Genomic DNA, 15,652 nt, shown 5'->3' on the forward strand with positions numbered 1-15,652 from the left:
TTATGGTTTAGGATATTTCGATTTCCTTTTTTTTTTTTTTTTTTCCCTCCAGTTTCCCTATTACGTATAAAAAAGGCTGCCTAAATGCCACTGTCATTCTAAGGCTTCACAAATAAGAACTTGTATCAACAACTGTGCACATGGGTCACACCGAGCCAGTATTATTGCAAAGGGTCAGCCTGAATCTTACATGTGAACGTAACTCTTTGTCTTCTGACTTCCACACGCGATACATAGCTGTAATCAAAGAAAGTCTGCATGATTAGCTCTAGACAAATTATTCCCTATACATAATATTTAGTCAGCTGAATGAAATGTGCTCATGAAGCAGGCACGTCAGCGCTGTTAGCGTAGTAATGCTAATTCTCAGGTAAGACAACATACACAAAGCAAAATGTCACACAAGTAGTAAGTAGGATTTTAGGAAAGGAAAAAGACTATTTGAGATACACACAGAGCACCAAGTCTTGGGAACCCGCTGAGTAGTGCCCTCTCTACACGGCTGTAGTAGCTATGCAGGACACCATGTTCCTGCTTAGAAATTCTATTCTGCTTGAGACAAGACAAATCTAATTATATTGCATGGCTAAACTAATAGGGAGCAATATGTGTTGATGTGCAGTGAAATATATTACGAGGTAAAAATATATCTAGAGGGCTTTAATAAAACAAGCATAATAATAATACATTATTCTCTAAAATATTACGATTACATCAAGTATGATTTAAGCAGGGAAAATGACATGGCCACGATGAAGATACATTAAACTGTAAACAATGACAGCAAACATAGCAACTCCAGTATGTACAACAGAATGTTAATACTTCTAAAGCTCTGTCAGTTCTGATTGCCACACACTTGACCGAACTGAAAATGCACGTGTATATAAATAAGGAATTGGCTGACTGGTTTAGTAAGCATCCCTAGGTGCCTTAAACATTATTGAAACACGTCTTGGTCTAAAATCTTACGTGTCAATGGACTTACTCAGCCCTGGGGATCATAATACCAATCATGCTCTTTGGTAATAGCTGCATATATAATCCCATATAGTCTTAATATAAAATATGACTAAACATTTGGATTGCATTTCATTTTTGATTTACACATAGCTGTAATTTACTGAAGTTCCTATTTTCAGGATTTTAGGAATATAAACAAGCCTTGCTTGTTTATTGTTTCCTAGTCACATATGTGGTCTATATATTGTTATTGTGTATTGGCTAGTTCCAGAGAGAAATCTGTATGAACATGTGACAAGTTGGGATCAATCACATCACCTCTACAAGGAACATAATAAATGTGTTTTACTTAATATTTGGTGTCTGGATATGAAAGCCAACTTTTATTTTCTTCTCCAGTGTTTCACCTACGTATTTAGGGACCCCCAGTTTAATTACGCAGAATCTCAGGTACAAAGAATTCTTCCTTTTCTTTTATACACAACCGTGCACACAGTATATTCCACCTCTGGCTGATCTATTAACGTGCTGGTTTTTACAAATGTTGTGATGGGGAGGGGAGGGTGTCGCTGTGAGCACTTCCTCCAAACAAAGCTGAGTGTAGTATCACGCCCTTGAGATCCTCTCAGCTTTGGAGTGTAGCACACCCTGCCCCTTCGGCAGCAGCGCGTGTGAGGGGAGCTGCGCCGGTCGGAGACCTTCTGTGCCAAACAATTGCCTGCAGGTAGATGGGCTGATACAACGAACAGATTTACAACATAAGGGTTGAGATCTTTGTGCTAAATAAATGGCTGGTAACATGGTATCCCAGAGGGAAAGGGCAGAAAGAAGAGGGAGAAAAGTTTCCCTTTCTTTCGATACAACTTACAGTGTCAAAGGAAAAACTAGGTAGCACAGGCATGGCTGCACCTGCCATACCCAGTCACAGCCCATGTAGTCGTGTGTGCACGGAAGGAGATGCTTCTAGACCAAGGATGAAGGGACTGTTTTGGAGCATCTTCATGGAATCATTTTTAGAAAACAAATTCTAGTATTCAGCGTGGGCTGAAAGTTCGTTTGTGCTCCCAGGGGGTGATCTGACCAATGTCAAATTATCAGACTTGATACTTGCTTTCTTCAGAGTTTCCAATTTATATTGTAGTTTTAAGTGTTATGATAGCTAGAAAAAAATCCCATTTGAGGGAAACACTAGGTATATATACTTTACGTCCTGACTTGAAGTTTAGAATAGGACCTAAAGCTAAACCAGAAATCTGGAATTGACTGCTCCTAACGCAGAGACATAGCCATATTAAAACCCTCTCATGCTAGGACAAGATTCATACAAGAGGATAGATTCTGCAAAAGATATATATAAAAATATTAAAGGTGTAGTGTTATTAATACTTTTGCCTCTGAGCAAGTCCTAAGGCAGCGTCCAGCATCATGTGAAGAAACATGAGGCAGCAGAAAATGCCATCCTTAGGCTGAGAGGAAAATCAGATTCTGCTTAATTTGAGGTCACTGGAGAAATAAGCCTGTAGCTCTACCCATACCCTGTCCTGATGGCTAATTGCCAGGCCTGGGGCCACCTGGACCCCCCTCCTCCCACCAGCCTTGCAGGACCCCTCCCAGCCAAGCAGAGCACCTTTATAACCACCTCTCCCTGCAGTACACAGCCTTTCTGAGCTGGAGGTGAGGGCTGGTAGTGATTGAGTTTTGCCAGTTCTTAACACTACTGGTTGTTTACTCTGGTGCAAGATGTTCAGGTTTTCAGTTAAAAGCTCATCTCAGCAATATGGTCCTCCTTGAAGCTGCTGCCTGTGATCCAGAATGCTGCTGTGGCGCTCGGTGCCGAAGAAGCACTTTCCTGCTGGAGAATGTTCTGCTGGAAACCACAGGTTTGTCCCTTTCTTTATTTACTCAGAGGAATAATTTGTCTGAGGGTGGAATGAACGATTAGTTTTTTTCAAAATTGTTAAACCTTTTGTTAAAGAGCTGGTAGGCAAGCACTGAGTGCAGTTCAAAGTGTGTGGTTAAGGCTTTATCACTCTGCTTAAGCATTTGAATAATAAGGCTTATGATCCATACCTGCTGACTTATTTACTGTTCAAAAATTATCAAATAATGTGTTTAGAAACCAATGTACCGGCTTAAGCATTTTGAAGGTCATCTTGAAGACTACTAATCTTCAAAAAGAGATGCTTTGTGGTAGGTTCCAATTGGAAAAGGTTCCTTGTGGTAGGTTCCAAGAAGAAAAAACTTTCTTGGAAAAGAGATGTTTTGTGGTTGGTTGACTAGGTTATTAAGTTACCTGTTGCACAAGTAAGTAAACAGATCTGACTGACTTGTCCAGGTTTGTTGTCTCTGTCTAGAACAAAGGTAAAGCAGAAGAGTATCATGTTTGTCGCTTAAAGACAAAACTTGTTTCTAGTTTCAACTTGTGTGATCTTTTGTTGGTTTCTGAAGATTGTTTATCATTGGGCCATGTGTCCTCCTGGTATTTAAACACTACTAAGTTTACAGAAATGCATCAAGGTGTGTCTAAAAGATCTTTTTGAATCAAGAGATGGTAACCTTGTAACAAGTCTATTATGGTGGTATTATTCCTATTAAACTACAGGACTGAAATAATGTGTCTTCTTGTAGATGCTGGTGATGTGTAGTGGGAATGGCTTTATGTACCCTTACTGAACTGCTGCATTAGTTATCGTGGTATCGGCAATATGCTGTCAGCAGTAGGAGCAATCTGAACCAGTGGGATACACTTACAAAGATAGAATCTGAGTGAGCCTGTTCTTGACTAAATGAAGGATTTCTGATTTTGACCACAGAAAAAAACAAAGCAAGACTTCATGCTCTGTTCTCTGACAAAGATTCTGTTACTGAAGTGCTAATTTAGAGGTGGTGCTAGCACATGTTGCAAGAGGAAAATATTTGTAGGACTAGTTCAAAGCAAGCAAGTCAGTCAAGTTTGAGTATGGAACTGGTGTTATGAAAAGGAGTCAAATTAAGCTTAGAGATGTAAGCATTGTAGAAAAGAATTTCAATGCTACCCAATTTCAATAAACATTAAAACAATCACCAACTGATTTTTATCAACTTAAAGACCTAAGGTTGGTTTTCATCCTTGCATATACTTAAAACTGAGAACCAGCTACGGTAAGAGTTTCAGAGAAACAGCTGTGCGGACCACTGCGTTTTTATGTAGATGTAATTTGGCGTGCATGCTGCCTTCTGCTTTAAACTTCCCACAGAAGTTGTAATGCATCTTTAGGTAAAAGACATTGATTTTGCTGCCTCCTGATGTCAGGAGTTTATTGCCAAAAAGCTGTGACTCAGCCAATTAGCATAGAGAAACCGGTTTTGTTTGGGAATGGACTGCTTAGTGCTTTTCAGTAAGTACTTACACGCTAGGTTTGGAAACTGTCATTCACTAATAGCTATTTAATATTTCTGCTCCGCCGCTGCCTAGAACACATGGGAGAGTAAGTTTTCAATACTCTTTATTTACACTCATTTGTGCTTTCCACAAATTCTATCAAATGCATCCCATAACACTCAGACCAAATTCCAATACGACATTCCTAAGATACAGGTTTTTCTACAATGTCTATAGTCTTAGCAGCTTCAGAGTGTTCTAAGGGTGAGATCTTTTATGGGCAAAAGACTCCTGGATTTGGGCCCTTTTGCAGCAGGAGAGCACTGTGCCCATGCCAAGAGAAGGCAATAAAAGCCTCAACATATTTTTTGCCAATACTGAGCTCTACTAGTACAGGTAAACACTACACAGTAGCAGCACTGATGTGTGAAAAGCTATTGGAGAAACCAATGGAGACAAAAAAAACCCCAAAACTGTAAATTTTTTTCACATTTTTTTTAGTGATAACTGTTTATCAGAGTCTCCATGTTGAAAAAGTGTAAGCACGTGGCCTATATGGAAGTTGTGAAATGACACTGATGCTGCAGAATCTTGCAGGGTCCCTACCAGGGAGTTTGTATGAGTGTATTTGGTTAGGTTGCATGCCAGTGATAGGAAAGTGTAGAGGAATGAAGCTGGGTTAATTAATATTGATAACATACAGCTGCGGGCTGGCTTCAGGGGCGGTGGGTTGGCTGATGTAGACGAGGTGCAGCTGTGGCTGGCTCTGTTAAGAGGTTGGGCAGCCAAGGAAGAAGCAGAGAGAACATGTGCCCTGGGTGAGGCAAGATGAGGAGAAGGCAGCAGAGGGACTGGCATGAAGAGTATGTTGGTATGAGATGGTAAAAGACCTTGTTGCAGCCTGATAGTTTGGAGAGTGCTGTGACAGGAAAGCATGTCTGAGAAATGAGAAGCGATAAGATTCATGTCACAGGCAGCATCACTGAAAAGTAGACTTCCCTCTGAGGTCCTTATTAATGGTGATAATGGGAAACTCATTTCTTCCAAAGGGCACGGGTGAAGGTAAGGTGTTGGTGCTGTTGAAAGCCTTCTCTTTTATTCTTGTACATAGATGTGTTTGCATATTCTCTTCTACTCTATTCATACTCGGGAGCCTGCAGTCTGAAATCTAAGCAGATGAGACTTGAAGAGCAAAAGGCTGATCAGAGGGTCAGTGCTCTGGTGCTGGGTCCCACAGCCATCCTTAGTCCCCACCCATCAGAGGTAGCTCTCAGGCCATGCCTCTGCCAGTATTTCATACAAGTATGACTCTAGTCGGGACAAAGTGTAAATTCTGCCACACGGGAGGTTCCAGAGAGGAGCAATTATTTGAGTCCCATTAATGCAAAAGACACCTTCCATTGGTATTATTTCAGCTGCTGCCCAATGTTTTGCTAACTTTTCTTGAATGATTCTACCATTTTTTAATTATACTACCTGACTGTATAGAGTTAGCGTTTATTAGTAAAATAACAGGAAATGCCATCATTCTCTCCATGTCTTATGGATGCAACAGGGGAAACTAAAGTTCTGTCGGGGAGCAGCAGAATGGGCTTTGGGCTGCTCCATTCCATTCTGCTTTGTGGAAATGAAGCAGGACAGGATATATTGCAATGAACTGATCTGGAGACAAGCTTTCTGTGGTTCAAGCTTTGGTTTAGACCAAGCCCTTGTTCATATTTTGTGTGGTAAAGTGTTCATCTGCAACAGGAGACTATTCTCATTTTCCACATAGTAAACTTCTTCCTAGGTTGATTATTAGCGTGCCAGACCAACAATATCCTAGCTAAACTTAAAGCTATGTAAATGTAATAGCATTCAAAAAAGGAAAAAAAAACCAAACAACCTTCAAGCCAACGGCAGCTACTTTTTCACAGGAACACCACAACACGTTAAAATTTCTGGTTGTACTATATGCTAGTATCAGTTGAATGAGCCATTCAGTTCCTCTGCCTCTGTAATCTATGCAAAGATGTAAGTTAATTCACATTTATTTTACAATAAAAACTGTGATAATTCAGAGGAATTACATCAATAGGGTCTCTGACTATATTTGACTTTTCTGCATGAAGCTGAAAAACTTGAAATGAAATCATAAGCAAAAGTGAAAATTTCTTTGTATGTCAGCTAAATTAATAATTGGCCCAGTCTTAGATGACTAAGTCGTCAGATGGGGGAAACTTCTAGCTTGAAGTTGTTAAATTTGAGTTGTCATGAAATGCTCAAAATATTCAGTTTCAACTTCATAGTTGTAATGCCTTTCTTAAATAATGTAGGCATGGAAAACCTGCAAGAAATCAGTTGTGCTAAGCAGTGAGTTAGAGCAAATACGCACTCCAAATGCATTCTATGTTTTCCTCGGGCTTATCTGGTACAGATCCTCTCCTGCGCTTCCCTAGGGGTATTTACAAATAAAGGCTCATACAAGCAAGCTCGTATATCCCCAGAGTATTCAAGGGCGAACATGTATATTTAAGACTGGAGACTGACCCACACTGAAAGTAAAATGAGATTCTTACTGTGTTTTCCATTCTCTGTAGACTGTGGGTCTCTCTTAGAAGTGACGACTGTTCTCCAGTGATTAATTGCTGAAAACAAACCTAGCAACTGGAACCTTTAAAATCGCATTTATCTACTGGTTATTTAACATTCTGTATATAAGACAATTGCTAGCATTTATCATGGGCTAAGGACTAATAACTGGCTTTAAAGGCATTAAAACAGTGTTGTGTATCAGGTACTGGTAACAACCTGAAATTTTATGCAGCAGTATTACCCACCTATGGCAGGCAGGGAAAGAGGAGCATCAATGTGGAAAAAGGCTAAGGACAGCGCAGGATGTGCATAAAACCACAAAATGCACATTCCTGTTTGCTTATTGTTTACAAAAACTGACACACGCACATAGTATCGCGGTTTAACTTAAAAGCATTCAAACCTATATTTAATTTAAAGAATTGGGCAAAAAAAGGGTTCTGTATGCAATATGTATGCTTGTCATCTGTCTCACCACGGTATTTTGTACTGTAGTGCTCACTCACAATAACCGAACTCTTTTAGTAAGATGACAAAACCAAGATCTTCCAAGCAAATTCTCAACAAGCAGTAAGTTTGGCGTGCAGATCTACTGACAGTGGCCTTGACTTTTTCTCCTTTTTTTTCTCCTTTTGCTATGTAAGAACTTTAATTGTTGTAACTAAAATAAGGACTGTCTCAGTTTTGCAAATGAGATACAGGTTCATGTAGACAGTACCCAAAATGCATCATCCTTTAGACATTTTCTAGTAAATATTTAAAAAACTGAATGCCCTGGAAGAAAAAAAAATAATCCTCTGTACTTTATCTAAATTCTCTGAGGTTTAACATCTATGTTAAAGGTCCAGCCACACCTCATGTTAAGGACATTTAAGGACCTATTAAATATAAAACTTACTTTGGCAGAAATGGATACTGTAATCTTAGACTAATGCCCTCACAAGGAACCTGACTTTAGATAAAGCTGAGGATGATAAGCAACTGGCAGTAGGTGAACAGAACACACCAAAAGAAGACCAGTCTTGTTATGATAAACACAGTCAAATAATGCTTGCCAGAGATTTAACTTTCTTTTAAACTTCTTAGAACCCTGGAGGCTTGGGGTGGGGGAGGGGGAAAATATCTTCATGTGTCTGTCTGAGCCTCTGCATCCCGTAAGAAATGCTGCTTCACACCTCTATTATGCCTTGGAGGCCTCTGTGCTCTTGTCTTCAGTGAAGATGCCCACAGCAGCTTTGTCATGTCTCCCTTCTTAGAAATTAAATGCATGTCTTGTTACCCAGTTTGTTTATCCCTTCGTACTGAATTGAAATGGATACCTGTAGTGCTGTATCTACTTTCCTTTCTCTCAATATTGTGTATTGATTAATGATCTAGTCATTAGACAATAGTTTGTGGGTTTTATGAAGAGTGATGTAGACCCTTGACAGCTGTATGCCAGCCAGTGGCTACCTATCACAGCAGCACTTCCTCCATCATTAAAAAACATTAAGGCACTGGCCCAAGACAGACTAGAAGTAACAATTAAAGCTCAGACAGGCAACTTAGAAATACTTTGTTTATTTTTGCACCAGTGGCAGTTATATCAATATCCTGGTGTTAAAAAAGCCCCTGTTGTTACTGGTCTAGCAAGAATAATAAAGGTTCTGTGCAATTCAGCTCAACCTCTGCTAAATAAACTTTGAAGGAATACAAAAAGATGTTAAAATGAAAGTCTATTTTTAATTATGTTTGAATGAATCATTTGGGGCAGGGGAAAAAAAAAAACCAACAACTATTCAAGCATATAGAAGAATTCACTGACTTTCTTATTCAAGAGCTCCTCTTCTGTTCTGCATATACTTCCAAAACTTTAAAGCAGCAACACTCCCAGTAGCAGCTGCTGGTGTACTGTGCCAGAAAGACCATAGTTAGTCTAAAATATGCTAACTAGACTTCTCTGCTCCTAGCCAGCACCTAGTAACTATTCAAACCATTCAAGATAATCAAGCTTATTCACACATGCTAGAACTTTTATGCTAGCAGTAAGGCACTCAGTATAGTGAGCTACATCAAATTTGTTCTAATTATACTTCTGAAAATAGAATGTAGAAATGAGTATTAAACACTTCCTTGTAGATATGGGAAATGCAAAAATATCCCCCTAAGATTTTTTGTTGCTCACAAATATAATAAATGTCAACCTGTTTCATCAGCTTATACTTAAACACTTTATTTCCTTTGACTGGTTTTTCAGAAGACTTGCCATATTTTAAAGTCTGTTTTTAATGGAATCATCTAGATTTAATTGTTTAATGGTGGGGCAGTTAACCACAGAATGTAACATTTACAGATTTCATAAAGCTGGAACAGGAAATTTATACCTCTGAAGTTTAATAAAGCATTTTAAAGATAAGGCAAAATAATTCACTTATCCTTATTAGTCTGTCATCTAAATAGATGTTATGTTTAACTTAGATACCTCTTTATTGCAGAAGATAACTAATATTCACTGCACATAACTTCAGAGATGCAAAGTCTAAGCTTTAAACTGACCTTAGAGCAAAGGGAATATGTGTCTCCAAGGAAGTAAGCACATCCAATTTGAAACTTCAAAAAAGAAAACCTCACACTTCTTCCTCTAGAAAAGCTTGAACTTCATTTCCAGATCCTTTTTTTTTACTGGCACTCACATTAGAACATGAAAAGATCATGCATGGTTTAACTTCTATGCTGTTTTTGTGATAAAACTGCTCAACAGCATTTTTGGTAGAGGTAAAGGTCCTACTTCTTCTTTCTTGCCAAGGTCAAGGTAGGCAGGTACTTCCTGCATATGTTAATGAAACTGCAAGATCTAGCCCTGGCAGGTGTTCTACTGAAAACAAAAGAAATAAAAAGTAATCACCCACTAAGGCAAGGGAACAGAAGCCCTTAATGGGGCAGGACCAAAACACCTTCAACTATTTCAGTGCTGACTCCACTTTTATCCCTTGTCACTGCAGGATAAAAATAGTGCAAACTATTTATATTGGTGTAAAACTAAATTTGCCCCAGGCATCTGAAATACCTTTGACTCATCTGTTCTCTGTGCAAAACCTCCTTCCTAGTTCTCTATGCATACTGACTACATTCAGCACCTTTTTCTAAACACACAATGTGAATTCATGTAGCTGTGAATGCAATACTGAGTAAAAAAAAAAGTAAAATACTGTGCTCTCATTCTGTTTGGAATAAATAACACGGTATTTGCATAATGCCTCTGACAGTCTAGTTAAACAGAGAACCTCATACCTGCTCTTGTGGCCACTTCTGTCTGTCCTCTGGGGTTCTTGACTTTGCTTTAAAACTTCTAGGAACATCTCCACTGTGCTTAGAGGCAGATGGGATATTCAGTGATTTTGGCCTCCCCTCATGCCTGTTAGCACTGTGAACAGCTTCTCCTTTTGAACAAGTCTCTTTATAGTCGTGTGCCATGTTTTCAGTCCCAGTGTGCTCTGGACTCATTTCTGTTGTACTATTAATGCTGCTCATGCTCATACTCATTTTGATTTCTGCTACAATCTGGTCAATGTCCTCTTCCTGCTCTTCCAGCTCTCCATCTTCCTTTCTAGAATGGTATGGTGATATTCCCTGTGAGTTTCCATTAGCCTCTGGGTAATAGTCCGGATAGCCACCTTCACTTTGACAGTACTGTATGTTTTCTTCTTGGTCTTGAATCTCCAAAGATGATGCTTCATCCTCCAAAATCTGCACGCCATTATCTTGACCTTCCTGCCACTCTTGCCTGTCTGTCACCTCATTTGCATCTTGGTGCTGAATTTTACCTTCAGCCCACTCTTCTACAGCTTCCTGACACTCATCTGTTTCAACATGGTGTTCCTCGTGGGGAGCATACTCCTCCCCATTGCAGTCCATTCCTTCCAGGTAACTGTCATCCTCTGGACAGTATCTAATGTAGTATGTGATCCCCTCTTCCTCTGGCAAGCCTTCATCATAGTCCTCCTCCTCAGAGGTGTTATTCACATAGTCAGAGCTGGAGTCACCATCTCCACTATGATCATTGCACTCATGTTCCACAGGTGTAGGGCTACCTTGTCTGACAGTTGCTAGTTCTGCCTCCTTGGCTGCATAGTCTTCAATAGGAAGGTCACTTTCTTCATTTTCGGGCTCCCTGCTGTGCGCTGAAGCAGGGCAAGCTCTCACTCTGTGATGCAGCATGCTGGCTGTAGTGCTCTGACGTTTCCTGTTTGCCATAGCCAGCTCCTCATACGACAATCATTTCTAAGCAATTACTGTAGGGAAGACGGAAAAACACACATTCAGGAAAAGGTCATGAGTAGAGATCAATGATGTTAATAGGAAACAGATTTATTTGGTTAAAACTATGTGTTTGTAGATATCCAAACCAGATTCACCGACAGCTAACTTTTAAAATGCTCATGTTATGGAACCACGAAATCTGAAAAATAACTTGCATGCTAAAAAGAACAGATAGAGAGACAGTTCTACATTTATGCTAAATGTATTCTAGTGTAGGATCTCTTCTGTCAATTTGAAAGAGAATTAATCCTGAACCTTGAAATTAGTTTTCAATTTCTTTTTCTTGCTAGTAAGGGGTCATGCTTTGATTGCTATGCAGTAAACAGAAGCTCTTTTCAATTTCCAGCTTAGGCATTTCTTTAATGTGTACTGAAAGCATTCATTTAGAATCTGACCCGCTCTTACCAAAACTAAAGGAAAATAATTCTATTAACTTGGCAGTCACATAGAACACTAAAGGATAACATACTGCTATTAGTAAAAAAAAAATCATTAACTAGTTTATTAGCTTTTACTAGCTGGATGCCATAAAGTATCTCCCATTGTTAAACCAAATACTGTTTTTAGACTAGACTTTCAGTTGGAAGGGACCTACAATGATCAGCTAGTCAAATTACCTGACCAATTTGGTCAGCCCCAAGCTAAAGCATGTTTTAGAGGTGTTGTCCAAATGCCTTTTAAACACTGATGGGCTTGGGGCATTGACCACCTCTCTAGGAAGCTTGTTCCAGTGTCCGACCACTCTCAGTAAGGAAATGCTTCCTCATGGCCAGTCTAAAGCTCCCCTGGCACAGCTTTGAACCGTTCCCGCGAGTTCTATCATTGGATCCCAGGGAGAAGAGCTCAGCTCCTCCTTCTCCACTTGCCCTCCCCAGGAAGCCCCAGAGAGCAATGAGGTGACCCTTCAGCCTCCTTTTCTCCAAACTAGACAAGCCCAAAGTCCTTAGCTGTTTCTCATGGGACTTTCCTTCCAGTCCTTTCACCAGTTGTTTTTTTTTCCTCCTCTGGACCTTCATATCCCTTTTAAATTGTGGGGCCCAGAAGCGCACACAGTACTCCAGGCGAGGCCGCACCATCGCTGAAGGCGGCAGGATAGCCACCTCTCTTGCCCGGCTGGTTACACCGTGTGTGGTGCACCCCTGGGTGCAGGTGTGGCTGCCAGGGCACACTGCTGACTTGCAGTGAGCCTGCTGCCGACCATCACCCTCAGATCCCTTTCTGGGGCTGCTCTCAGCACCGCCTCTCCCAATTCATACTTGTGCCCCGTGTTACCCTGTCCCAGGTGCAGAATCTGGCATTTTGACTTGTTAAGTTTCATCCCATTAATCACAGCCCAATGTTCCAATCTATCCAGATCACTCTGCAAGATTGTCAAACAATCTAATTCATATGCCAAGAAAAAGACTCATTTACAATAAAATCTCACGGCATCTTCCCAGTAAATATTTGTGCTACTTGAAATTACATATCTTTGTCTAAATATTGGATTCTAAGTAAATAAGCAGAGATTATATGGTATGTATCAAATAGTCAAAATAAAGAAAACTGCTAATTCCAGACAGGCTTGACAACTGATCTGCTCTATGTGATTTGGATGGGGGAAACAACTTATTTTTCAGAGTATGTTTCTTTCTGTACTTTGTTCCATGCTTATAAGCTTAACCTGTGCAGTTACCTAACTGGGCTGACCTGAGCTCAGACACAGGCTTCTGAAATGTGCCACACAACCGCATGCTCTACACAAAGGCATGTCAGCCACCCACATGGTCATTTTGACATAACCAGTTCCTAAGTCTCGTGTGCACACATACAGCAACAGAACTAGCATGGAGCTAAAGGATCAGAGGCACTATACAGATTAATTCCCTAGGCATTATGAATTTACCAAAAATATCCTATCACTATAACCTAAAACCTCCTAGATACCACTGCAGAATTTCTGATATCACAAGGAAAACCCCAAACCTTAGTTTGTGACAAATGCAGGGATCTGATGCGTCTATGGATTACTGCAATTACTGTAATGACACCACATGGCAAATCTAAGCTCTCCCTGAAATACTGATTCTAGGTTCTGGGATACAAAGCAGAGATGCGTGTTAGTCACAGGAGGAGACATGAAAGGAACCCAGTATGTGAAGCTCTTTAGTAATTGATACCTCGTAGAACGAAGTCTTGAAAGAGAGCTTTGAAGTAAACAGTATATCTGAAGTGAGGTTTTAAGCAAGAAAATCGGAGAAGGCAGCAAAACCTTCCCAGTGATTACCTGCACCTTTTCACTATGAAAAGAACTAGCAGACTTGGAAGACTTTCTCAACACAATCTGTGGGCCCACTGTGATCCCTTTAATAAAATAGCTATCAATTCTTACTTTGGGTTCAGTTATAAGAAATGCAGTACACAAAGCCATCTGTCCACTAGCGCTGCCTCTGATTGTCAGCTCTACTTACTGTGAACTAAGGATGCTTCTATACTGTGATTGCAGTATAAACAAAACTTAATTTACATTGTATTAAAATAGCAATTAGTCACACCACTGCAATACTCTGGGCAGGTTTTGCAGCCTGTGCAGCAGAAAGGCAAGTTGCCTGTATGACCAGATCAGGAATGGGTAAGCATGCTGTGCAAACATGTCTAAGACAAGTTAAGATGGAGTGCTACAACAAAGGTATTTCTGCATGGCAATGCAAGAAAGAACTACAGACACCTCATCTGTCTTAACTGAAAGTTATCTCTTGCCAAGAACAGAACAAATTAGTGTGTCTCTAGGAAAGAACTATTTTTATTTGCAGTGGCCTCAGCCTACTAGTCATTAGAAGTGTTCACCATATTAAGTAATACTTAAGAGATTCACAGTGCAGTAGACCCTGCATACAAGTTCTGAAGATAAAGAAGCACAAAGCATGTAACACAAGCACCATTTGAAAGCTGTAACTCGGATTTTCCTAAAGCACATGATGATAAGAACCCTGTTTATTATTTTGGTTTTTTAGCCAGACAGTGTAATGGAGTTTTTCCACCCACACCTAAAAATCTTCATTTGGTATCCAGGCCCTCAAAGTGCCTTAAGTGGTATCACTGCAGTGATACCCAGTAGCTCTGTGTTCATAGATGTTATTTAACTGCAAAAAAGTCCGCTGCACCCCAGATACTGTGTAACATCGCATGTCACAGGAACCCATCTGTGTGTGCTCCAAGCACCAAAAGACAGTGGCTAGACAGGGCAGGAGCCTACAACAGGACAGATGGCTGATATACAGCAGCTAAACAGCTGCGGGGAAACTGCCAGGTTAGGGGCTCTAGGACTATGGTCATCAGCAGAGCAGTGTTAATGACAGCAGCTGCAGCTCTTCCCCCACAGTGGTGTATGGAAGTACAGCATATGCACTATGGGAGGGAGTGTAAAGGAAGAACTTCAAATAAACAGGGGCAGACTGGAAACTTTTTAAGAGGATAGGTGATAAGAAATAGAGAAAGGAATTCCTCTTGAGCATCTCTAGCACTGACATACTAGAAGGACATAGCAAACGGAAAAGTTAATTCCGTGTGAGGCCCATGGCTGAAGGGAGTGCTTTATCCCTGCATGCTGAAATTGAGGCACACATTCCCAATGGAGGTAAAATAAGCCTAATTTTTTTCAGTAAGAGGCAAGACTGATCTTAATGCTATGGAAACTGAAGTTGCAAAGCAGTCTCTGCACAATTACAGTTCTAGTTGGCCTCCTTACATTTGCTGCCATCTGGGGCACTACTCTTCAGGAAACCAAGCACTGATCACATTAAAATAAAAAGACAGGATTTATTATTCTCAGCCTCTGAATTGCAGACTGAATGTGCACTGATTATATTATCTTCAACTACAAAATGTAACTTCTACAACTGTATTGCCGCATCTGAATTACTAACCAGTTTTCAAACACAAGTCTGAGAATTGCTCTTTATGAAGCTGTGCATACATTTCTGTCGAGGAAACAAACAGCTGTATTTTAACTCATATTAAAACAGCCAGGGTAGCACACTTTTCTTCTGCTGTTTCAAAGTATTTCTCAGGTTTCCAAGAAAAATATTGTCTTACATTAGGTTTAGCATGACCTAAATCTTTTAAAACTTAATATGAAACAACTTAGAAAAAGCCTAGAATGATTTTATGCAGCAAGGTGCTAACTCCTGATGGCCACAGGTCCAAACTCTTCCATCTTCTCACTTACAGAGATGTTAGTTTATCTATGTGGATGACAATTAACTGAACCCAAATGTATTCAGATTTTAAAAGATCAAAGTGAGAACTCAGATGGTTTTCGACAAATGCAGTAGATACTGAATTTTTACCACATGTTCTGCTGTGCAGAAGCCTTCTGAGTCACCTACTGCACAGACTAATACTTTTCCTAATTTTTTTTCACAAAATCTAGGTGAATATCAGGTATGTAATCTTCTATCAGATACTAAGAATGTT

At 40.0% G+C, this 15,652-nt stretch overlaps 1 protein-coding gene across 5 annotated transcripts in view; it reads right to left on the reverse strand.

The window, feature by feature from the left end:
- The window catches only part of APBA2 (amyloid beta precursor protein binding family A member 2), a 106,310-nt gene that overhangs the window by 34,697 nt on the left and 55,961 nt on the right, over positions 1-15,652 (reverse strand). For all 5 annotated transcript variants that reach the window (XR_008733223.1, XM_055716599.1, XM_055716597.1 and 2 more), the window contains one exon: positions 10,169-11,169. Coding sequence is in view for 4 of the 5 variants with exons in the window: in XM_055716599.1 (XP_055572574.1) it covers positions 10,169-11,131 (963 nt within the window). In the remaining variant the exon portion in view is untranslated. The remainder of the gene's footprint in view (positions 1-10,168; positions 11,170-15,652) is intronic.

This window comes from Falco cherrug, chromosome 7 (genome assembly GCF_023634085.1).
Source record: "Falco cherrug isolate bFalChe1 chromosome 7, bFalChe1.pri, whole genome shotgun sequence".
Taxonomy (NCBI): Eukaryota; Metazoa; Chordata; class Aves; order Falconiformes; family Falconidae; genus Falco; species Falco cherrug.